This window comes from Dreissena polymorpha, chromosome 14 (genome assembly GCF_020536995.1).
Source record: "Dreissena polymorpha isolate Duluth1 chromosome 14, UMN_Dpol_1.0, whole genome shotgun sequence".
NCBI lineage: Eukaryota > Metazoa > Mollusca > Bivalvia > Myida > Dreissenidae > Dreissena > Dreissena polymorpha.
In genome coordinates, this window is record NC_068368.1 from 33,516,534 (window position 1) to 33,542,560 (window position 26,027).

The window sequence follows — 26,027 nt, forward strand, 5'->3', positions numbered from 1 at the left end:
TCAAGCAATTGCCGAACAGTTACAGAAACCAAAAAATCACACGACAAGCACAAACGGTATCCTATTGGTTATTGCACATTTCATCATTTGGGGCTAAGTCGGTTTATGACTGTACATCCCCCATCCAACACACTGTGAAATTAGATGTTGTGTAATAACTTGTTATATTCTATCAGCTCTACAGGTAAGTAAACGATGATGTCTTCAGAGCAGTTTGAACCAGAAGTGTTGATTAATACTTCTTGTATGGTCTTAAACGGAAGTTCCGTGTAACAAACGACGTTTGCTTGTTGTAACTTCCCAGGCCCTACCTGCATTAATAAGTACTGCGATATATAATGTCCATCTTGAACATCTTGTTGATTCTGAAGATATCTTTATTTTCGTAAATGTTGCATGTATGTTAGACCTGTTTATCTCTATTTACTTTAAGGCAAATATACATTCATGTTCTCAGAGTATTGCGAACCGAAAGTGTTCATAGTGATCAATCAAATGATCCGTGAAACAAACGAAGCTGCATCGCCCTAATCGCCCGAAAAGATGTACGCGTGACATGTATGCGATGTTTGTGTAGTGAATGCATATTAAAACTGGCCTGGTTGTCCCAAAACTTTGTGTTCATGCTAAAATTCAACTGCACACTAGTTTCAATTACACCCATCGTCAGTTTTAGTGTTCATAAAACAATATAACATGGCATGTAGAAACGATTTTAATGAACTCGATTTGTATTGTTTGTAATGATCCAATAGCTGTATTGTGGAATCGGCACTTATTTTTCATCTTCTCAATTCGACAATTCATTTTAATTTGATTGCTTGTTCATATTTAATTAGATTATACAAATTTAATTTAAACATTTAATACTATTTTCTTAATAATAAGTTCCATACGTACTCTTTAATGATTGTATTTAATCTGCGTTGATGTCGACAAAGATATTCGTTGATCAGATGTATACACAACATGTGGCAGTTTTGGTCATGTTGACGGTCACAAGTCTCCAAATGTTGATGTAAAGCTCATGTCCTTTAATGACATCCGTGGGTTGATTACCAATGGGAACGACATTCTTTGAACGACTGCGAAACACCGGAAGTCTTGCTTCGTTTACCGGAAGTGCAGACGACGAGTACATATAAACTCGCTCGTTGGGAACCTGGGTGTAAAACGACGTTTTGGGGTGTATTTGAGGTACATGTAGGTCCGGTATTCGATTAGAGATAACGTTCTTTGGTCATATCGTTTTCAAAAGCCAGATCTGAAAATATTCATAAGGAGTACCGTAAGACGTAATTTAACAATGAAACAATTCACTGCAAACACGGAAACCCAACAGTATAGCAAAATGAACACACACACTTAATTTCCGGTTTCGTATATTGACACACGTTTTGGTAGGTGAAATTTTATTTATGAAGAAATGCATGGACATCTTTGATTTTTTACAGGATTTACGTACTGAATCATTATTAATTAATGTGATCACGTAAAACATAAAAGAAAACATGCATTGTTGATTCTTAAATTTAATTATTGTTGGATATAAGTGTGTACATTATGATTCACATTTATTTATGTAATCACGTTAAGCATATAATAAAACATATAATATTAATTCTTGAAATTAAATATTGCTGTATAACATTATGTAAACAGTAAAACAGAATTTTGCCTATTGTAGTAACCATATTTTAATAAAGTGTTCAAACCGCACGCCTGAATAAAATGTGACCTGTTATAATTAGTTTTACATATTACTGTTCCTTGCCTCAGATATTCAACGTCAATCAGTGTTCACCTTCTCATTTTAATTGCCTTCACCTTTCAGTAAAATAACGCTACGGGCGATAAAAAGCAAATCAGCGATGGTGTCGGGCCATTAGACATATTTTGTTTACAGAAGTTTGGGACAGTTCGGATAAGATATTAGATCAAGACATATTAATTATTCATTATTGATTCATTTGTCAAACGGTGAAATCACATTATTGGCATTAAACGTATTCTTTGTGTTATTTAGTTAGAAAGAAAATATTAAAGATAACTTAACTTAGTCAACGTCTTCTTGTGAATAAATATTATATCTTAATTGCGAATCAACATTTTTTTTATTCAATATAATACATAAAATGTATACATGTATATGATCATACAACGTAGTGATTGTACAAAGCAATAAAGTTCAGACATGTTATACAAGATATGCTAATATTTTTTTTTAAAGAGAAAAGAAAAGAACAACAGAAGAATAGTTATGAAAAATGATGAGTTGTGTAAAGTTGGAAGAAAGCATACTGGACTTGTGTGTTTTGTTATATATTCACAATGATCTTATAAGATTGAAAAAAATATATACAAAAATATACAAGAAAGATAAACTAACATTAGAGTGAAATGTATATAAGTGGACAAATATTATGCGAATTAAATCCGATTCCATTTTTTTTCAAAGATTTGTAATGTGTCATTACTGAGGGCTATTTCTTTCTCAATCTGGATTTTTAGTTTAAGACTATGGACAAAACAATTAAAATTTGTTAATTGTTTTTTGTACTTCATGTTAAAGATAAAATATTTCATCAATATAAGAATAAAATTCACAATATTATTACAGTCTATTGATTTCAATGAGTACATTCCGAAACTTACATTTAAGAAAGATAGTTTAACGTTTAGTTGCTGTTGTTCAAGAAAAAATAATTGATTCCAAATAGGCTGGATGTGTTTGCACTCCCCAAAAAGATGTTCTATAGTTTCGATGTTTTCATCGCAGAAGTCACACAGATTTGAGTTAGATAATTTGCATTTAAAGAGATATTTATTTGTAGCTATAATTCTATGGATGTATTTATATTGAAATTTTCTCAGTGTGCTTTCAATAGTTGCTTTATATGGCATGGTAAATATGTGTTTCCAATTAAGTTCATGTTCTCCGAAAAAGACTTGCCATTTATTTTGGGTTTTGGAGTTTTCTGTAGGGTTTTAATTTGTAGTGTGTAAAATATTTTATTCGTTTTGTTTTTTCTTCCAAGTATGTTTTCTACGAATGTTGTTTGAGTACATGGTGTATTATTTGTATTGATTTCAGATTTAATTTGTATGGGTATGCTTTTGATTAGTGTGTAGTACTTCAGAAAATTATTTGAAGGTATTCCGTATATGTAGCATACTGTGAAACCATTATTAATCGTCAGACATTAATTTTCATAAATTTCGTCAGTCGACCGATCGGCGAATTTAAGATCCTAACGAACAATCATGCTCTATGTTTGAACAAAAACAAACACTAAGTTGAACAATATTTTAAAACTTTACCGTAGACATGAGGCATATAATTCCTGCATAATCCATGCACACATTCACTGCTGTTTCGTAATCAAGATTAATCCGGTTTTGACACAAAGGAATGTAGATTACACAAGGTACTTAACTGACACGTTAGACTTCTTTAAAACGCGTGTGCAGTACAGCTGTATCGAATGCTTTGACTTCGTTTATGTAGAATGGTAATGAAGTAGCGCTAATTGTTTATAACTTAATTACCAATTAGGTGTATTGTGTTTTTCAGGGGTGTTGCATATTAGCCATCACGCAGCGAATGCCGATGAAAGACAATAAACCAAATGAAAAGATGACGATGTGTGATCAACATGCGTATTTATCACAAATTAATAAAGAATATTTTAATTGCTGTTTGTTGTTTGATTGTTTGCATTTAACCACACTTATTACTATTTTATATGTATCAATTTATTTGTTTTTAAATAAGTGATATTTTTTATTTATATACCGGTAGTTTACTTTTTAAGAACAAACACACACATAGAGTTTATAATTTTAATGTTGATATCAGAATAAAAAAGCATTTTATTTGAAAAAAACACTTAACACACTGGAACCTCTTTCGTATAACACAAACAGTTTTAAAACGGTATTGACAGCATTTTAATAAAAATCATATCAACTAGAACACATACCCAAGAAAATAAACAAAAGTGACTAGTTTGATTTGCTTGCAAAAAAATACTTCATTTCATTAAGGTACGATTGTTATCAGTATGGCAATAATAATAATAGAATTAGACTAATTGGCAATTGGCTTCGTTGTTACAAACACTCGTTAACGGTTATTCGATCACACTTGTCCGCTAATCATAACAATGAACGTGTGAATGGCATACATTAAGAGGGTCCATTACTGTCCCTTGATAACAAAAGACTAGTTAATTGGCATGTGACAAACAGGCCCCACATCCTGCAGTGATTCTCAAGTGTGTTCCCGCATTCGTACCACGATTTTTCGCAACTGCGATTGATCGCGAATATGTATTACACACAAATCGGATATTGACTGACGCATTTTTTTAAAATTCAAAATCAGAAATCGGCGAATTTTAGTGCTGACGAAATCGTCATTTTTATAAAAATGACGAAATTTTGTGCTGTGGAAAATAAATGGTTTCACAGTATATCATCAAAAGAGTAGAAATCCTTAATTATGTAGTCATATAATTGGTCGACATATTTAATGCTTCGTTCAAACCAATCTTTATAGAAAAACGTCTTATTGATTGAAGTTATGTCTTTATTGTTCCATAAAATAGTTTTACTGCTGGTTTGGGTTTCTAGGTTATGAGTGACATCACTCCATGCTGATAGAACATCAGACAGAAATATGTTTTCGTTTGCAATTTCATGCAAGATAATATTGCTGATGTTACATTCAAAGAGTAAGGAGTCACCATATTTTTTTAGGATTTTCTGGTAGAATGATTTCCATTTACTCGTATTGGTATTATCTAGGTATCTTTTAACCCAGCTACATTTGATTGCATTCAAGAATGAGTAAATGTTCGTTTTATTTTATCAGGCTTACCGTCCCATATGAAATTAAATATTGCTGATTTTATATTGTGAATAACATCATTTGGTGGATTTGGGAGAACTGTTAATACATAAATTAATTTAGGAAGTGCAAACGTTTTCAATACTGTGTTTTTTCCGATAAGTGTAAGTTTACGGTGATGCCACGATTATAAGCAGTTTTTAAAATTATGTAATTTAGGTAGTATGTTTTTGAGAACTGTATCCTTTTCATTATTTGTGAAAGTAATTCCTAACGTTGTGGCTTCATCGGATGTCCAAGTAAATTTCATTTCTTTTTTATATAGGACATTACTTTGTTTTAATTTACCTACTCGTAGCACAGTACATTTACTTTTGTTTAGTTTAAGACCCGATGTCATTCCATAAAGGGTTACTGACTCTATTAGGTTATGGAAAGAATCGTAATTGTCGTTAAAAAAATAAGTTGCATCGTCAGTAAATAGGGACTGTTTTATATCTTCATCAGGTTCTAGTGATATGCCTTTTATGTGTTTATTTGATTGGATGTGATGTGATAGATACTCGATGCAAATAATAAATAGCGATGATGAGAGTGGACATCCTTGTCGAACCCCTCGTTCGATGTTAAAACTGTTTGAAAAGAAGCCATTGTTAATGATTATACTGTTAATATCGGTAAAGAATAGTTTGACCCATTGAATGAGGCTTTCACCAAAGTTCATATTTTCTAAGCAAGAGAACATAAATGAATGATCAAGCGAATCGAATGCCTTTTCAAAGTCTGCAAAGAATATTAGACCAGGATTGTTTGAATTGTTGAAATAGTTTATGCATTATTGGATAAGACGAACGTTTTCACCAATGTAACGTCCTTTTATGAAACCAGATTGAGATTTTGAAATGATTGATGGTAATATTTTTTTTAATTCTGTTTGCTATACTTTTAGTTGCAATTTTATAATCATTGTTTAGTAGACTAATCGGGCGCCAGTTTGATAAGGATTCTAAGTTTTTTCCAGGTTTTGGAATAAGTAAAGTAATATCTTGTTTTTGTAGCGTAGTTAAGTTTTTGTTGTTAAATGAATAGTTAAGTGAATTAATTAGATGTGTTTTTATATCATTCCATAATATTTTATAAAATTCGATTGTGATGCCATCAGATCCTGGGTTTTTGTTATTTTGCATTTCTTTTAGGGCTAATCCACATTCGTATTCATTAAGCAATCCGTCGCACAGTTGTTTTTCCTCTTGGTTTAATGCGTGATGTGTGTTTTTAAAAAGGGTGTTATTTTCAACATTTTTTCGTTTATAGAGGGTTTCGAAAAATAAACGTTGTTCTTCTAGTATCTGAATTATGTTTGTTATATCGTTGCCATTGACTACTAATTTGTGTATAGTCTTTTGTTCACCTCTACTTTTTTTAATATTTGCGAATTATTTTGTATTTTTTTCATTGTGTTCAACATGCTGTGCACGTGCTCGTAGTATTATTCCATTGAGATGAGTATGATAGATTTCATCTAATATTTGTTTTTTTAATGTTATTTCATTTTCAATGTCGGTGGTATCTTTTGTGTTTGTTTGATGCAATTGTTTTTCAATGGTTTCAATGGTTTTGATGGTTTCAGTTTCAAGTTTGTGTGTTTCTTTTTGTTTAAATGATGTGTATCTAATTGTTGTGTTACGTATATTTCCTTTTATTACTTCCCATAAGGTGTTTGGGTTTGCATCTTTATTGTTTTGAACTGTATTTAATATTTCCTGTTTTATTTGTGTTTGATATTGTGTATCCAATAAGATGCTGTTGTTAATTTTAAAGTATCCTGGGCTTCCTCCAGATTGTATATTGTGCAGTTTAAGTTCAACTAGAGAGTGGTCAGTTATAAATCCTGGTTTTATGTTACATGTGTCGATAATGTTGCAAAGAGATTCAGATATTAAAAAAATTTGTCTAATCTACAAAATATTGTTGGTTTTGTGTTTGAGTGCCAGGTGAATTTGCTTTCGTTTGGGTTTACTGTACGCCAGATATCTATCATATTGTAGTTTTCAATTATGTTATTTTAAATGTTTCTATTTTTAGGATGCGTATAAAGGTTTCCATTCTTTTTATCTAATAACGGGTTCAGGACAGTATTGAAATCACCACCGATTATAATGTTTTTATCTTGGTTATTAATTATAAAGGATTGTAATGTTTCGTAAAATGTGGAATTATCTATGTTAGGACCGTAAACGTTGATTAATGTTAGTTGTGTTTCATGTATTTTGATATCTATACTTGCTAGTCTGCCAATTATTATTTCGTTAAAGTTATCAACTGTGATCCCTATGTTACTTTTTATCAAAAAGGCAATGCCTTGTTTATAAGTATATTGTCCACTGAGGTAGATGTCCCCGTCCCATTCGTCTTTTAAGGTTTGTGCTAAAGTGTGTGTCAAGTGACTTTCTTGTAATAAGCATACATTTTTTTTTCGTCTTACTATTTGAAGATTTGTATGCGTTTGTCTTTATTGTTGAGCCCTTTTACATTTAAAGTACATATTTTAACCATTTGAAGAGATGGAAGTTGATGTAGATGATAATTTGTGTGTGCTTGTCCAGTTGGTTTCTATTTTGAAAAATGTTCAGTTGTTTTCTATTATAAGACATAATATGACCATTAATACAAACAAAAAAAGAAAACAAAAAGGAAAAACAGAATACATGATAATTCCACAGAAGAAAATGTCTACACATAAGATAAAGAAAAAAAAGAATACTGAGGATATAAAAAATGGAAAATCCATAGAAATGAAGAAATACATAGATATAATGAAAACATAGGGGAAAAGGCAACAAACAAAACAAGACTTGTCCCAATAGAGACATACACAAGTGCGCACTTTCGTACGCTGGAAAAAAAAACAACAACAAAATATTTTAATTAAATAACAAACACGTAGGAAAAAAAACACGTGTGAAGTGGTCCAGTTAAAATAATGTTTGTATATGCATGAGTATGCATGAATTAAAAACATTCTCCCTACATTATGTCTTTTTACTCAGGAAAAAACACAATATTTATATATATTAATATGAATAACCGTATATGAAATAATTTTCTACGTTTTATATCATTTGACGGTAAAAAAAGACGGATGAGAAGAGGAGCATTACGTTCGAATATTTAGGTTTTTAAAATCGGAATAATGTTATGAACATCTTTTTTAGAGGCTATTAGTAGCGAGTATCCTATACATGGTTAGTAGTATTAAATAGTTCCAGCGAAAACAAAAGGGAAGCAGAAGCAATGTTTTCAGTAGTAAAATTGAAAAACGAGTATTCATTATAACAAACATGATTAGGTACTCTAATGGGCTTTTTGATTCCTATATGTGTTCCCTTCTTTGAAGAAGAAAAACATTGAAGACAAAAGCATCTACAAATATTTAGTCCTTTATACAATTTGGCTCAGAAAATTGCAAAAAAGAAATACTACATTAGGTTATCTGTACAAATTGAAAAACGAGTATTCATAATAACAAGCATGGTTAGGTATTCTAATGAGCTTTCCAATTGCTATATTTGAGGAAAAGGGCAAATACAACTATTTAATTCTTTATATAATGTGGTATGCATAATTGTAAAAAAACTACTATATTAAATTATCTGTACAGTTTGGTTCACAATATTGGAAAAAAAACTTCTATATTTAGTTCGGTGTACAAAATCTGTAACAATTCTCGAAAAGCACTAGCATAATATTATTATTATTGCCAGGATAACACAACCCGAAGAAAAAAAATGAGGAAAAAAGAAACTATAGCATTAGTTCTCTATCCAATTTGGTTCGCATTCGTTGTACAAAGATTTAATGCATTTGGTTATCTATGTAATTTGGTATACATTATGGAAAGGCATTAGCATAAAGGATTATCATTATTTGTATGTATACACATCTGAGTCTAAGATGTTGTCAAAATTATTTTATTATAGTATAACCCTAAATGAGTAAGCTACATATTTGCAAAGACAGATACATGATTGTTATCTTGCAGGAAAAGGTTTTACATTCGATTTCTTAACATTTTAAAAACATCATTTCATTTTAATAGATGAGTGAAGGAATCAGTATTGTTTATATGTATACACATCTTGATACAAGTTAGAAATCTAGTTATTATCATTATTTATATTTATACACAGATGTTTTTAAGTTTTATATTTATTATCATTATTTATATTTATACACATCTGAATAGACAAATGAATAGATGAGTACTGTTTATATGTATACGCATCTTGATATAAGTTAGAAATCCAATTGTTTTCGTTATTCATATTTATACACATATATTTTTACACTTTATATTTATTATCATTATTTATATTTACACATGTATATATTCCGAATTACACATATAAACACGCATATTCATATACATATATTATCATAACTTATATTTATGCACGTATACATTCCCATTATACGTCATTGCGAATCAACATTCCATTACACGACTCACTATCTACACGTGACATGTGATACAACTGGACTTTCAAGAGATTTGAAGGTTCTCGATACAAGAGTTGCAAGTAGAAAACAAACATTTACCGAAAACGATACTTAATGTTCACGGCTTTGAAATAAAATATCACAATATAATTTAATAAAATAAGGACATGTTTCAATGATTACCAGAAGAACGAAATTTCTGTGGCACATTTATGCATATCAAACAAATTGCCGGCCATGATTATCGACCTTACCAACAAAAGCGTCAGTCTATATTCTTAAACGTGTCATCTCAACTTTGATTCGTTTCGTTTATTTCAATACAGCGGTTAATTACAACGTTCGGGAGGAGAGGTGAAAACATAAAGCATGCAGAATTATTTATTGACTGAACTTTGTTATGTTTAATAGTTATTTTGACTAAATTTACGAGTAATAATGTGTTTGCTGGTAAGAAATTATTTTATCTATTTTAAATCGGATTACTGAGTTCTTTGTTTGTCAAGTGTAATGTAACCCTTTTTCATCGATTTACCACTGTAGTGTGTTTTAACCACCGTTCTCGATCAGGCGACACCCTAAGGTATTATTCTGGTTCCCGTCGTACTAATAATAAAAATATAATAATAATATCATGTGGCTTTACACAAAACACACGTGTGTAACGATTTAGTAAATAGTGGATTTGGTAATTAAATTCACGTATAGTATGCTGTAACTTCAACTTACCAAGGCGCTAACTCCGATAACTAGCACACACTGCTTTAAATGTACACGCTTTATTGTTGACCCAACACAATATAAGGCACAATGCCAATTAATTCTGAGATAAATATATTGTAGGTTCTTGTTGAGTCGTGGGTTCATTTTGAGTCGTGGGTTCTTTTTGAGTCGTGGTTTTAGAGATCGCGTAAAATCCCGAGATAAAACATTAGCATATGGTGCGTTTATATACGGACAATGTTTTGACACAAACACACAGACACACCATCGTTTTGCTGATCACAAATACGACAGAACATGTCAATATAATGTTATTCATAAAATATTTCCTCTTTTATGTTTTGCTCATATAGCGTTAACAAAAATCATTAATTTATGAGAACCTTTCAAACACCATCGTCTGTTGACTTTTTTTCACAAGAAATTAACCACCCCTGCAATGTAAGAGTTAAGGCTATTTATTGTATGCTATTCTCGAAATCGGAATAGCCAGTCAGAATGCATGGCTCAACAAGAACCTATTTTCAAGATGGCGGTTTGACACCACCAACACAATCGATTATTTATTATGATTACAACCAATTAACGCAAAAAGCTTCAAATAGGAAAACAAAAGGTCATTATTTTAATAATGATGTTTATGATGATTCATAGTCATATATTTATAAAATATTTGTGATGCAACAAATTTATGAAAATTACCCACGACTCAACAAGCATAAAGCATTCAATAAATTAAGTTTACACAGTGTATAGTCAAGAACCTTTATGAAATAATATTTAATAATAACGCACTTATTGTTTACAGTAAACTTGGCAAAATGTTGGACTAAAATAGCAGGTTTTTTTTAGCCATTTGGGAAAAGTTGTCTGGTCAAATTGGGATTTTTTATATCGATGAAATGGCAAATTCGGGACAATTTACCAAATTGAGATTTCTTATCAACAATATTGACACCTTATAGTTATATATTTTGTTAGATGTTTATAAAATACAAATGAGATATAATAATCATTAGTCAGGTTAAAAAAAAAAATTGGAGGAAGGGGGGGGGGGGGGCGTTAGGATTTCGGTTTAACAAATTTGATTTGGAATCGGGTCCGTTCTACTGCCTCCCTCACATACTGGAAAACCTCCTGATTAGAGATAGTTCTATTATATATTTTTTTACATTAATCAGTCTATGACCACAACCCACAGAACAATGTATATATATATATATATATATATATATATATATATATATATATAAATATATTAACACTTCCGTTTATAAAACAATTCCAACAGGACATTGAGTCTCACCCAAACTCAGAACATACCATACTTACAACATACCAATAAAAATTAACACGCTTTGGAATAAAAAAAATGTTTAAAAATATAAAAGTCGATGAGCGATTTCATTTGGTGTAAAGGGAACCCAAAATGACCGAAACAGATTAGCAGTCTCTAGTTAAATGTTCATATTACTTTAACTTGAGCAATATGTTTAATCCCCAACAAGTTTTAACGGAGGGAACTATAGGTTTACCCTCAAGGCGTTATGTCTCTCTGTCTGTCCGCCGTACCTTCAACCCGTCCGTGTGGAAAAGGCACTAGTGTTTTGACTGAATAAAACCTACAATACTTGGTATTTATGGTAACCTGGTAAAGGGCAATGTGCGAAACCACTTTTGTCACCAGAGATCGAAGGCGAAATCGCAATTACTAAATACAAAAACAACTTTAAAGTGTAATAACTAAAATACAACGAGATACATAATCATATAACTTAGTGTACACATTCAGGTTGTATATATTTCTGCCCTTTTAATCGCTTCCTCTGTCCATCCTTTCTTCTGTCTATCCGTATGTAAAGCTGTGATGACTAGAAAAGTTCATATAATATGATTGGATTGAATTTAGCAATTTCGAAAGTAGTGCATATTTCTCAAGAGTTCCTTTTGCTTACGGCTTTAAACGCGATTAAGCAATCGCACCCAAGCTTTTTTGTGATTATTTTCTGTATTATGTGTGCCTAAAAAATGAGTTTCATTTCATTGTGGGTTACGTTGGAAGATAAATGTGTGGGTGCGTTTATTGAAGAAAAAGAGTTCCGAAACTCCGAGGGTGCCTCTCTTTGGGGCGAATTTTACTTTCTTAGAAGTTACAAGACCATACGTTTTTATCTGCATTAATTGCAATAGGACAGATTCATCTTTACAATGATACATGCATTGCAAAAGTTGATATGTAGTAAATACATTAATAATGCTTTGGAAGTTGGCAGTTTATAATGTGACCTATGGGAAATGGCTTCAGTATAATACAACCATATGTCAGATTTAACCTTAAACTCTGCTGCAAATTTATCAGATTTTGTTTGCGCAACGATTTGTACTTTTTTCATTACCGATTTTCTGAAATCTATAATTAGATAAAAAATTTGCGGAGGATCGTTTAGCGGAATACGTTATTATTAAATTGAACGGCTTTTACTAGTGTTAATGATGGAAAATTGATACGAAAAGGATATGCAAGCTTGACGGATTCAGAATGTAACGACACAGTTGTCACAACATTTCTATATCGAAAACTTACTTTTCTCGTCGACCTTGTTTTGAACAACCAAATATACATGTTCACAATCCGAACAACCCGGAAGTAAACGCAGAAAATAATCATGGCTGAGAAGACAAACCAATGACCTCCGAATTTTTTAATGCAAGGAAATTAGCTTCTTGTCCAGCTAATAGACGAAGAAAAACACAGCAATGGGCCGTTCGTCTCATAGGTGTGATGTCCACACATTTACAAGCATTGAGTAGATCTATTAATGTTATATTTTATTTAAACGAATTGAAAAACAAACTTAAATATTTTAACATGTTCATGATTTGTTTTTATGATAATTCTTATTTGTTCATAAATGTGTGATGTCATTTACGAATTGAAATACTATTTTAGCGATTTTGCATTGTTTTTGTTTTATTGTGAATGGAAATATTAAAATTATTCTCGGTCTTTGTCACTTTATTATTGAAAATGGTGTCATGCTCACATACAAAAAAAAACATGAACACATCTATGAACTCTCAGTTTGAAACAAATCATGTGGCATATTCTTGGCTATAGCATTTTACTTTTGTTTATGCAGAGATTTCAATGTTTACAAAAAGATGTGGACTGAAGAGGCAGAAATTTTCTATTCAAATACCACTGGTCCACACCGCACAGAAGACCAGATTGAAACTTCAAAAAAGGGAGAACGGATACTTTTCTAGCTAACGCCACAATGGTTATTTATCCTTGAATTAAAACGTATATGTTTACTGTACATCTTATATAACATTTCTATAATGCCTTCAAAAATAAATTAGATTGCCTGTTTATGAGAATAGTGATGACAATGGAAATCCAGCAAGTAAATGAAAGTCCAACCTTCTTCTCTCAAAGCATCGATAATAAAGTTAATTTAACAATTTAAATGTAAGTTAACTGAAATAAATCTTAATATGTCTGCCTGTAAATAGCATATATTTATATTGCTACATTGCAGGAAATAATCTCTTCAAATCAAAATACTGTATTATAACCCGAGGGGGAAATAACGTGACAAACAAGATGGCGACATCATTGATGAGACCCATCTGGATCAGTATCCGATTTATTGCTTTAATCAGCCTCTGGTTCAATGGTCTTCCTTTTGAACTCTATTCGATATGACTCTGCCAAAAAGCATCGAAAGTCTAATTTGCACATGTAAGTTATTTTTTTTATTGGCAGTGGAAGACGATCGATTACACAAAGTTGAGAAATTTATTACATGTGGTACGGTTCTACAGTTGAATAGTGTTCTTTTCAACTATGTTCGAAGAAATGAAATGGTAGTTGAAATGTTATTAAAAATAACTACACATTGAAAAAAAATATTTGAATACTGTTACTAAGAACTAAGATTTGCCAAAATGCAATTCAGATCAGAAATTGATCTAAACACGAGTAAGAAGAAACTTTGGGATCGCAGTTTTTACTTATTATTCAAATCTGAAAATGTGCCTTCGACCATATTACATTTGGTAACAAGATTAGTATTGATGCAAAGCATCAAAGGGCGTCGTGAATTTCAGTGTAAAAGGCACTAAATGAAGTTACATGGAACGATTTTTTTCTACTGTAAATATTAATATATTGGCCGGTTTTTTTAAACTAAATTAAAAAGATACTGGTATAACCATTATCTATGATTTTTTGTTATAACCCCCAAATAACCATTATTTATGATGTTGTGTTATAACCCCCAAATAACCATTATCTATGATTTTGCGTTGTTACCCCCAACTATTTCATAGTTCATTTTAGTAACATTGGTTGCCTTTTTTTTACTGGTATCCGTGTGCAGTTTTCATTAATGGAACAGAACTGTGTAGATTTCTATCGCTACGTCCCCCAATGACGTAGTCATACACCACTGCCAAGAACGACCTCCATTGTTATTTACAGTTACGCAAATTTCCCGCAAAACGTCAATGTATTCAGGGCTGGGTTGATCATTTACTTGTATTTAATTGATTTTCAATATACGATGTGTTGATTACGATTTAAATTGTTACGTGACATATCAGATCTACAGATAATACGATGGTGCAGTGTGCATCGTGTGTAATTGAACAGGTGGTGGGCAAATATGGCGTAGCAAATATTCATAGTTTTGCACAAAACATTTTGCGGAGAAGTGTTTGGTCAACCCCCGAGTGTGATGGCCAGTACCGGTGTATGGCTGAGGCTTTTGCTGCATCCTGATGCAGTACCAACTATGTTCCCTGATACGGACAACTTCAAGGCATTACAACCAAAAGCCCGTCGAGTGAGGACCACTCAAACGGAAATTGGACACATATGGTGCTTTTCCCAAACGAAATCGTAACACGGTAAGAAATAAATGACTAAGGTCTAGGAAAAGATACGCATCTTAAAATAATGACAAGCCATACTTTCTTTCAAAGGGCTCAATCACTGACAATGAAAAAAAATCTGTTGAGTTAAGAAACATTGTATGTACTTAATAGGTCGAAGCCAGTAACCAAACTGACTGGCAGTACGATAAGATCTTAATAATAATTCTAAGTATTATGGCAGGTATTAGGTATGCGTTTGAGTTCGACACATGTCAATCTTACCTTTTCTCCACCACGATTTATTTAGAGCAGTTGTTGAACAAACCTAATTTTATAACAAACTTTCGAAAAAAAGAAATTCCATTAATAATGTGGTGCTTAACTTTGTATTTTTTATATATGAAAACATTGCTTTTTACTGAACTTATATGGCTGTAGTAAAACATTGTAAACACTCTAGAGGCCACATTTATTGTCCGATCATCATGAAACCTGGTCAGAAGATTTTTGTAAAATATATCTTGGACGAGTTTGAAAATAGCTCCGGTTGCTTGAAAATGCCACCAGGGGGAGGTGAATTTATCCTTATAAGGCTTTAGTAAAATCTTTTAATCACTCTAGTGGCCACAATTGTATTGTCCGATCTTCATTAAACTTGGTCAGAAGCCTTGTCCCAATGATATTTTGCAAGGGTTTGAACATGTTTCCGGTTGGTTAAAAACATGGCCGCCAGGGGGCTGGTCATGATTACTTATATGGTATTAAGAAAGCTTGTTAACACTCTAGAGGCCATGTTCAGTGTCCTATCATCATGAATTTTTTTCAGAAGATTTGTTCCAATGATATCTTGGACGTGTTTGAAAATGGTTCCAGTTGGTTGAAAAACATGGCCAGCAGGGGCGGGACATTCTTCTTTATAAGGCTTTTTATCGCTATAGTAAAAGCTTGTAAACACTCTTACAGTAACATGTATAGTCCAATCGTCGTGAAACTTGCTTAGAACATTTGATATAATGATATATTGGTCTGTTGAAATACATGGCCGCAAGGGGTCGGGGCATTGTCCATATATGGCTTTAGTAAAATAAGCTTGATTCAATAATATAAATTAGCAGCCAGCATGTGTCATATACCAATTATTCCTCATGTAGTTTACATATAATTTGATTTTATAACAGTTATGTATGTTTATATAAATGTAGTAGCCATTTTTAAATTTCAGTTATCAATTATACTGATTCTAGAAGCCGTTGGATATTTAGGCTACTAGTAGTTCAATATAGTTGTAAATACAAATATTGTTATACACATTAAAAATGAATTGGAAACAGTTTTCAGTATAATAAACAAATATTGGTTCGTGAAGGTTTTAGCCATTTCAATAAATCATTATAGAACTTTATCTACTTAATGAGTATTGTTTGATAAATTTCTAAAAAGAAACCATGTTGTGTTACTCTTATGACTGCAATGAGAGTTGCATCGTTCCTCAAAAATTTGTAACTCTGTTGCTCTGGTCTCTTTCCAACCATTGAGTAATTAAATGGTAATTAAATTGAATGCGTTTTAATTCCCTTTTAATAATGTTTAATTTGAGTTACAATGCTATGAGGTCAAATTGTATTTACACTTTAATGTATCATGAATATTGCTGGGCCGAGTGTGAGGTTGAGCGCTCTAAAACCGGTTTAAACCCCAATGCTTTGAATTGACCGTTACAAGGCGGTGACCCCAGCTTTATTCTTAAATGCGTTTATGTTGTTTTGTATTGTGCTGTTTTGTGCTGTTTTGTGCTGTTTTGTACTGTTTTGGCAATTGGTCACTTGCCTTTTATAAAAGACCAACTAATTGTTTATAATGAGAATTCCATACTGCTGCTCCAGCAGCTGGAGTTTTACTTCTTTATATTGTAAAAGTAGAGAATAAATAGAGTTTTACTGTCATCTTTTGAAGGAATTATAATTATTGTAAAATTAAATAAACCAATTTCAGTGTATTATTCTTACATATCGTTAAAAAAATCATTCAATTGTGTGATTCGTTTACGAAATAAGTAAGTTACTAAAGTGGCTATACTGTTGCAAATCACCATGCCAACAAGGCATAGAAGATGCACGAACGAACTTGGAATAATTTGAATTACCACCTTACAGCTGCCATAAATCATGCTGGCGTCATACAATAGTTGGTCCTCTTTGTTTATGTAAAGTTATGTTATCAGTAACCTACTTTTATCAATTTTATCTGGCACAAACAGTCATAACACAAGCAGATTATCTTTCTGCAGTTATAATAACAACACATTATACAACATATTCTACTAGCAGGAGAGTTTACAACTAGATGTAGTAGTGGGGTGGAGGGAGGGCATACCAAGTCCATGGCTAAATTATTATTTCCATTTTATCGGAGACGTAGACCAATAAAGTCATAACGGTAAAACTTCAACAATACAATGATACTATTATCCAAACAGAACAAATAAGGCGATACTATAAAAATAATTATGGAATTAATATCACAATAATAATACTTTTTCACACACATTTCATAATACAAAATGTTCAATAAAGGCACACATTTTAACATCTCACCAGGTTGGATAACAGGAAGACCACGGGGATGGACTTACGTCCACTTAAAAGTCTTGGAAATTACAAGCGTTGTCAGTAAATTAACACTGAAATAAAACAAGTAGGATCGAATAAACAATGAGCATCTTGCGTCGGACTAATACCTGATTATTATTGGACATAACAAGTACATGTTTTGCAATAAGCTATTATGTGTAAATGCTCACTATAGAGAGGACAGATTTCACGCAAGTAAATGTGTATCATATGAAAAGGGAAATAACAAATTGAATAAGTCTACACATTAAATTATCTATATTTTATAATCGAATTCATTTGGCTTTTCATGCTAAACTAGTACAACTATCCTTAAAAAGAAACACTTTAAATTTACATTTAACCATAGGTTAACTTACCTTAAAGCAACACTCTTTAAATCATGTTTGCATTTGTCTCTGTTTTAAACATATTTCATTCACACAAACCAACATCTTTATAGATGCTTTGTATCATAAACAATATCTATAAAAAAACAAATAAACGCATTTTTAAACATGATATGTTACAAATGCACAATTATTAAGTTTACGATGGAAATACAAAATCGAATTACACAAAATAAAGATATACAAGGAACAATGTATTCTTAGCTAGGTGGTTACGGAAATTATAAAAATATATTAACAGGTGTACTTATTCTTAAACTTATGTAGTTATTTGTAGTACATGTAATTGTCTACTGGAATCACAATTGCTCTATGCGCAACTACACACATTAAATTCACTTGGGAACCCCTTTGATGAATACAAAACACAGCTCAAGTAACACAGTTTGCACGCGCCGATGAAATATAAAATGACTAACGATTGTTCAAGTATTATCAAAGTACTTAGCAATTAAGTGAACAAGTATGTTGTGTATGCATTATCGTTTTTCCAACACTTGATATTTCCTGTTATCCAGAAGAGTAAAATTCATTAGTCAATAGTGCCAATAACGCCAGAAAGTATTTTTTTTACCGAAATTGAAACTAGATTCAGTCCACAAAGGAAGAAGTCATTCGACAGTTGGTTGTGTACATTGATCTTTTGACTTGTCATATGTTTAGCTGAGTATTAAATACACACTACATAAAAGGTCATATGAAACACTGCAATCTGAAGGCAACAATTACCGGAAATAACACTCATATTAAGGAAAACAACGAAAAATAACCGGATTTCGATGTACATCTATTTTTACCATATAGTATTGGACGCTGGATTCGTGTTGTACTATTGGTATGGACTAGTTTTTTTAACAATTAATGTTTAAATAATGATTTACAATCTGTAATTTTTTTTTTGTCTTTTTCAATGGTTTCTCTTTTTATGTTGTTTCCTGTTGACAGCCTCCCAATAGTGAGGACAAAGAACGTTTGTTATTTAAAAAGTATGTGTTTTATTTACTGTTTACCCATTCGAAAAGGCGAATCATAAAATACGTCTTTATATTGAATGATACGTGAATTTATTCGCAATAAACCGTAATACTTAAATAAGCATTAAGAATGTATGCGTTATCACAGGTAAATTGACCAGTCGCATCAAATCCAGATTGATCACGTCTGTCAAGGAAGGGAGTTAAAATTAACTTGTTGAAAGCTGCTTCCAAGAGTCGTATACTATTTTTTATTAAGGTAGCGGAATAAAATCGCAAATACAAGATTTTCCTCTCACAACTCGAGACGACACAGTTGACCATGGGCCGGGGCAAAGGAGGCGAGGAATATTGTGTGGCTTGCGGTGCGGCAGGTACGTGTGTCTTGACCTCGACGTTTTATTCAATACAATTATGCTTGTTGTTATCGCAGGATAATATTGGGTCCATATTCACAAAGCTCCATAGGAATTCTCTGAGTAGTTCGTGTCTTTTTTTCAAATAAATGACAAAAGTATGAAAATATTAAGTACAGTTCTTGCTAAAATGTTAAATATGTCATCATTTTGTAAGCAGAACATATTGGATTTTACATGAAACTTTTTCAGTAATGCTCCCTTAAGCACCGCTATTTGCTGGTAGAAATTTCCCATGAATTTAAGTTCATTAAGTTTTAAAAATTAATATTAGCCTATTCAAGCTGACAATTATAATAAGATAGCGTATTTTCGGTTTTAAACCGCTTCTCGGCATTTTGAAAATAAAGCCCTTGCGCATCCATGAATCATTTAACTTAGATGGAACACTTTGTAAATTGCAGTTCTTTGCTGCTGCGTCACCGTTCTCGCGGTCGGCCTGGCGGGACTCGGCATCGCTAAGATCGTAATGGGTAACAGCAACTTTGTTCTGAATGCGCCGCGTTCTTACAAAACTGGACTTAAAGCAGATGTGTAAAGTGTCATAGCAGATTATCCCCTCCCTTCTGCAGAGGCAATTCATAGAAGAAACGTTCGAAACTTAGAATGTTTCGTTTAAAAAATAGTCTATTCTTATCAAAACACAGTCTAGGCGGAAAGTTCGTCCCTGATTAACCTGTGCGGATTGCTTAGGCTTATCTAGGACGGCACTTTACGAATATACATTAAGCCCAGTTTTACCAGAACGAGACTCACATAATGTTGCATTAAGTGCTCTCAATTCATGCAGTAAGATTTATTTAAAGGGACCGTCAACAGCGATTGACGAAAAAAGAAAAGTTCTAAAATACCGTGTTTTTTTTACAATTATTAGTTCATATTGATTAAAATATCACGACTGGAATATAACATTACTTGAAAAAACGTGTTAAGTTTTCATATTTTCAGTATATTCAGTAATATATTTTACTGGGTACAGGTATCAGGTAACTACCAGTTAACTATAAATAACGCAAGTAGATTGATAATCATCGTCACGTGGTAAACCCAGGAATGCAAATTGTGCATGCGTAGTGAATTGTATATATTATATATATAAAATGATCAATCTACTTGCGTTATGTATAGTGTGTTTATCATTGTTTCACCTATTTTCGCGATGTACTTTCGATTTCACATCGCGAAATTTTATTACTGAATATACTGAAAATATTTACTTTTTTCAAGTAATAATATTACCAGTCGTGATATTTTATTCAATATAAACTAATTATTGTAAAAAATATGGTATTTTAGAACTGTTCTTTTTTCGTCAATCGCGGTTGACGGTCCCTTTAAGTGACTCGTCAAACACTTCAATAGCTTGTTATCCATCGAAACCGGAACCTTTTCTCCACGGGACTTTTATGTTTGTCTCGTAATGTTTTTATGTTGTTCTTTTTACACCGTTAATAAAATATTTTCTGTAATGCTTTGATTGTATTTATATTGGCAAACTTGACCATGTTTTATGACTAATGACTTATGACTTTCGAGACAAAAATACACGAATACAGGATGTATACAAAATTTGCCTTTAATTAAAACGCACCCCCCCCTTAAAAACGCCAGAGAATATTGATTCCTGATACTCCCTTCTTAGTTTATAGGGAATTGTTAAAAAAATTATTGTTAAGATCTAACCATACTTTTTTAAACAATTTTCTTTTATATTTACAAATTTCCGGAAATGTTAAAACGCTCAATTAAAATAGTAGATATGATTTAAAGCGGAACACGTTTCAGGCGCTATCTACCTACACCACTGCGATATTGAGAAGATGATCCCGATCTACCTGATCGTGAGCGGTGTGGTGCCGTTGTTCTTCAGCAGCTTTAGCCGCCGCGACGAGGACCGAGGCTTTGGTGTAGCCGATATTTGTGGCCTGCTCGCCTTCCTCTTCAACACCGCCTGGCTAGTGTGTGGTACGTGCCAATAGCATTCCAACGTCTTAGCAAGCGTTTTCCTTGTTCCGAGCATAGCTGACCAAAATCCCGTCCGTGCATTTCAACGTCTTTCGCTGTCGCGTAGTGGATATAGTGTCCGCCTAGCGACTGCGGAATTGTGAGTTCGATACCCACTGTAAGAGCGTTCTTTATATCTATCCCAAAGATACAGCGTTTTGGTTCTATCCAAGTGACTGGCTCCAACGTGTTCAATAAGCCTTCGGTTTTCGATGCATACAAGTTTAAATTAATTACTAACGTCTGCGAAGAGGTTTGACTGATTGTGAGCATAGCCTCGCAAACTTTCGGTCCGCCATTTCAAACCGCGTGATGATGATCGGTTTCATCATCGCGTTAGTATTTTTATCAATGTGCTTAAAGGTTTGATCGTCCTTATGTTGCATGATGGCGATCGAGTCCTTTAATAGTTTAACATGTGCCCTACCGGTTACTCACTGCCCGTCCTGAATTCCTTATCTTTACTCGCGCATTCCGTGAGTCCGTAAAAGCTCAATAAATAACAAATGCGATTTATAATTATATACTATCTGTTTATTTAATAAGAATCTAATTGTGCGATGACATGATCGCATTAAGTTACCGTCCCAATCTCGGCTGTTTTCCTTTTCGCAGGAAGCATCTGGGTGTATCCTAACTACGGGAAGCTGACTTCAGACCAGTACGTACCTTGCTCGGAGACGGTAAAAAACCACTGTGTTCGCGGCACGTGCTCCATGACCTTCATGACCTTCGCCTTTTCCATGGTTACCATAGACTGGATATGTTTCGGGCTCGGGATGGCATTTCTGGCATCGGTCTACTGTCGGGCCGGTTGCCGGGACTGAGTCTTCTATCTGTAGAATAGTATTCTGTACCGTTTGTGTCAGGCGTCAATGTATACGTACGAACGTCAGCGTTATAAAACTCATATGTTCATTATTGGCCGTGATTTCAGAGTTAACTTACATGTACGATGCCATTATACACAAAGAGACACATATTCAAACAACAATATATAAGGATGAATTATATTGAAATAACCACAACAACTATTCTGGGTTATAAACATAAAATAATTCATAGCCGTTCGTTTATCAATAATAATCAATCAAAACTCCTCTTACCATCAGTACTGCAACGAATTTAACGGCAATTTTCATGTACGCACGTCATTAAAGTAAAGATCAATTAAATTGATGTATTTTACTTTTCTGTAGAATGATATGGCGCAAAACGCAATCACATCTATAATATATAGATAAATAAATTGTTCATAACATGACCCACACAAACAGTTATTATAATTTCACGAAAAAAGATGCACAAACACAGTTGTCTTAAATATTGTTACAATAGTAACTTTGTTATATTATTTTTGAATATACTCTTCATGTTGTCGTTTATCTACTTTATTTAACTTGATTTTACGAGTTTACAATATTATTAATCTGTTTGGCATTACTCTTCTTCACGCATGATAGTAATCAACTGTTCGACACGTATGCAAATGTAAAATACATTTATATGGCCTATCGTTGTATTTTCATTTTTTGTTCTGGAATTTAGGCATGTCTATGCCCCTCAAACGCACACCATGATAGAACGACATGGCGGATTAGTCATTGTTGTTTAGCCTAATCTTTACATGCGTATATATTTTATTATTATTTTTTAAATTTTTAGCTCTGCTCTTTTTGGAGAAATCCCGAGGTATTGTCATAGCCGGCTCGTCGTCCAGCGTCTGTCGTGTCCGCCGTCCGGCGTCTGCCGTCCGTGTTTTCGGGAAGGGGTGCATTTTTACGACGTGAATTAAAAAAATAGTCTGAATTGAAAAAAATCTGTAAAATAAATTGCGTGACATTTTTTACTTCCAGACAGAGACTTAAACACTTCAACGTCAAATATAAATCACGTTTTAAAAACTGCGGTGTTAAATTGTTCAATTTGCTTGTCAACAATACCGTGTGTAGATAAACTTCACTGGACGTTTGACAAAAGACAAACGTATAATAGTGGTTGTTGATAAACATTCTAAAATCTTGTGTCGTTGTTTCCGTTAACACCGTATATTTGTAAACCAGGGTATAACCCTAATGGCCATGCGAAATGATCAGAACGTGCTAATACCTATCAAAGTCCAATTATAAAATCATAAAATAATAAAATAATTGATAGGCATGGATATATACAGCTCAAATACGACAAGTTTAATATAGCAAACAATGAAAGTTCAGAAGTACTTAAGCTCTGACAACAGAACACCAGCTTTAAACATACTATGATCTTAGCAAGGTAAATGCACATCATTTGGTTTTATAATAAGTTATTAGCAACACTACATGCAGAATATGGGCATAATGGTGTAATAGCTTAATGTGTAACTTTTAGTTTTCTCTAGTGATATGCGTTATATTGCTCAAGATTAATAGATTTGCCAACAATATGTATATATATAGTCATAAGTCATACTTTTATTTAGCAGATAATCAAATTGATAGTATTCATCCAGAGTAGGTCACTGTAGCCCGAACGGTACCCCTTTGACCGAGCATTCACGCTTCTCTTCGAAGTGTGAATTCTTGCCAATTTTGATTGGTTAATAATTATCTTCTACGTATAAATACATTGTACAAGATGCCGTTCAAGTGAAAAAACAGGTTACTTGTGATATGTTTCCCATCGCTTTATTTAACTCATATAGCTGCCTACTTTTGTGTATTTATTATTAAAGCGGGTATATACGATCTTGTCAAATATTTATGTATTAATATAAAATGTGTAAAAACTTATTATACATATATTTCAATATAAACTAAAATAAAAGTTATGAAGAACATGTGTCGAAAAATGCTAAATAAGCCAGATATTTAATTCTGAAATCGAAAAAGGCTGTACAGCCGAATTCGCCAGCATGTATATCATGCATGTACGATGTGAATCTAAATTTAGTTTAACGGTTCATTTGAAATTCCTGCAGCGATATCGATTCATACGACACACGAACACTTACTAAAAAGACGAATGCATCGGTTATTGTAGGAAAATAATTACGAATGATCTTCGTCACAATCGGCTCGGGGCGCTAAGTATTTGCTGTATTTTATGAAATTCGTCTTAAATGTATCATTTTTCTTGCATATTGTGTGTTATTATAACATATTTGTATCAATATTTTACAATTCAGCACATATAAAAATCGTATATACCCGCTTTAATGTTCAGACCAGAGAAGCGGATTGCTCGTTTATGACGCATGATGACCTGAACAATAAACGTGTCGTTATTGTTACAACTTCATGTCCTGGTGTTAAAAGCCATTGTGTTTACATTTTTACAAATATCATCCATATTTTAAATCACCAGACCTAAATGGTGAAGCGGCAACAAATGATCCACCTTGCTGTAATGTCTTCTTATGTGTCTAATTATGTCTACCTCATACATACCGGCAATGTTATAATTCAAGCACAAAAAGAGGCTAACCGCATGCAATACTAAATTATGCTCATAAGATGTAAAAGAAATGTACTAAAATATTTAATGTTCCGTAACGTAGATACAATAATGCCGAATCAAGATTTGCCAAATAGATCTTTGCATCGAATTACATGTTTTGCAAAACTAGCGTAAAAACTATAACGAACTACAGCAATAATTTTCCATGGGGAAGTGTAGATCTGCTACGAATGTTTTAGAAGTACAGATAAAAGCTCTTCTTTGAAATATGAATTTGACATGCATCTGTTGGTTACCTATTGATTATTGATTATTTATACACTTGATTGGAATATTTGATAACCCAGGTTGTATCGGTACCCATATGTTTTTAATTGTGATTTATTTACCGATGTCATTTCCCGCAACTCATGTTGCTTCGTTTTTAAGAATAGCACGGTTTAAATCTATTTAACGAATGGATAAATCAATAAAGATGACGGGAAACAAAGCTTAAAGGATTCAGAGGTGTATAACCCTGGAAGGTATTTATATAATTTCTTTTGTTTCTTTGTTTATGCTTAGACGAGTAATAAGAAAATTAATTTGCATTTAATGAACAGAGAATGATACATTTTTTAGTTGCAAAACAACGATAAAAAACACACACAACTGGGATCTACATTTAATATAATATTTATATAAGAGCACCTTTACAAATATATACTTGTATATCAAAATGATTTAACACTTACATAAACATACACGGGCACATCTGCATACCATCGGACGGGTAAACACACTTTATTACAGTGGTAAACATGCAGGTAAAACATAATTTTTTTAACCATAGGGTTGTGTTCATGTCAGAGGGAATGGTAGCTGCATATCACAACACGTTTAATCGACTTGAAACATCTACATTAATTTGTTTTAATAAAAAAATGTAGAATTGCTTTATTGTATTGTTTGGTGAGAGGTTCACAAAGAATGGAGGTAAACCATTTAGAATAACTACATATCACAAATGCAAGCCGTATCTACCCCTTACATATAGGTTAAATGACTTAAATTTCACTATTACAGTACGTGGTATTGTCCCGACATTTTTTAAAGCATATGAATTGGAGTATTTAATAACCTTACCAAAGAGATAAGTTAACAATAACAATACGCTTCAGTGATGTACTAGGGGCACGTGCCTTTACATTTTTCCTGATATGAAAAAAGAACTGCCACAA

At 32.7% G+C, this 26,027-nt stretch overlaps 3 protein-coding genes across 5 annotated transcripts in view; all 3 read left to right on the forward strand.

The window, feature by feature from the left end:
- LOC127858243 (putative inhibitor of apoptosis) overlaps positions 1 to 26,027 on the forward strand; it is a 248,756-nt gene that overhangs the window by 66,241 nt on the left and 156,488 nt on the right. The gene's annotated exons all lie outside the window — the stretch shown is intronic.
- Positions 1 to 26,027, forward strand: part of LOC127858244 (putative inhibitor of apoptosis) — a 169,910-nt gene that overhangs the window by 65,174 nt on the left and 78,709 nt on the right. The window lies entirely within an intron of this gene.
- On the forward strand, positions 18,568 to 22,884 carry LOC127858253 (uncharacterized). Of its 3 annotated transcripts, none has more exons than XM_052395244.1 (5): positions 18,568 to 18,810; positions 19,098 to 19,323; positions 19,770 to 19,838; positions 21,151 to 21,330; positions 21,985 to 22,884. In XM_052395244.1, the coding sequence occupies exons 2-5, from the start codon at positions 19,272 to 19,274 to the stop codon at positions 22,194 to 22,196; spliced, it is 513 nt and encodes a 170-aa protein (XP_052251204.1). In that variant the 5' UTR covers positions 18,568 to 18,810; positions 19,098 to 19,271; the 3' UTR covers positions 22,197 to 22,884. The 3 variants fall into 3 exon arrangements, with proteins under 3 accessions (XP_052251204.1, XP_052251203.1, XP_052251205.1); XM_052395243.1 differs by having other exon boundaries at positions 18,569 to 18,810; positions 19,209 to 19,323; XM_052395245.1 differs by lacking the exon at positions 18,568 to 18,810 and adding an exon at positions 18,938 to 18,961 and having other exon boundaries at positions 19,209 to 19,323.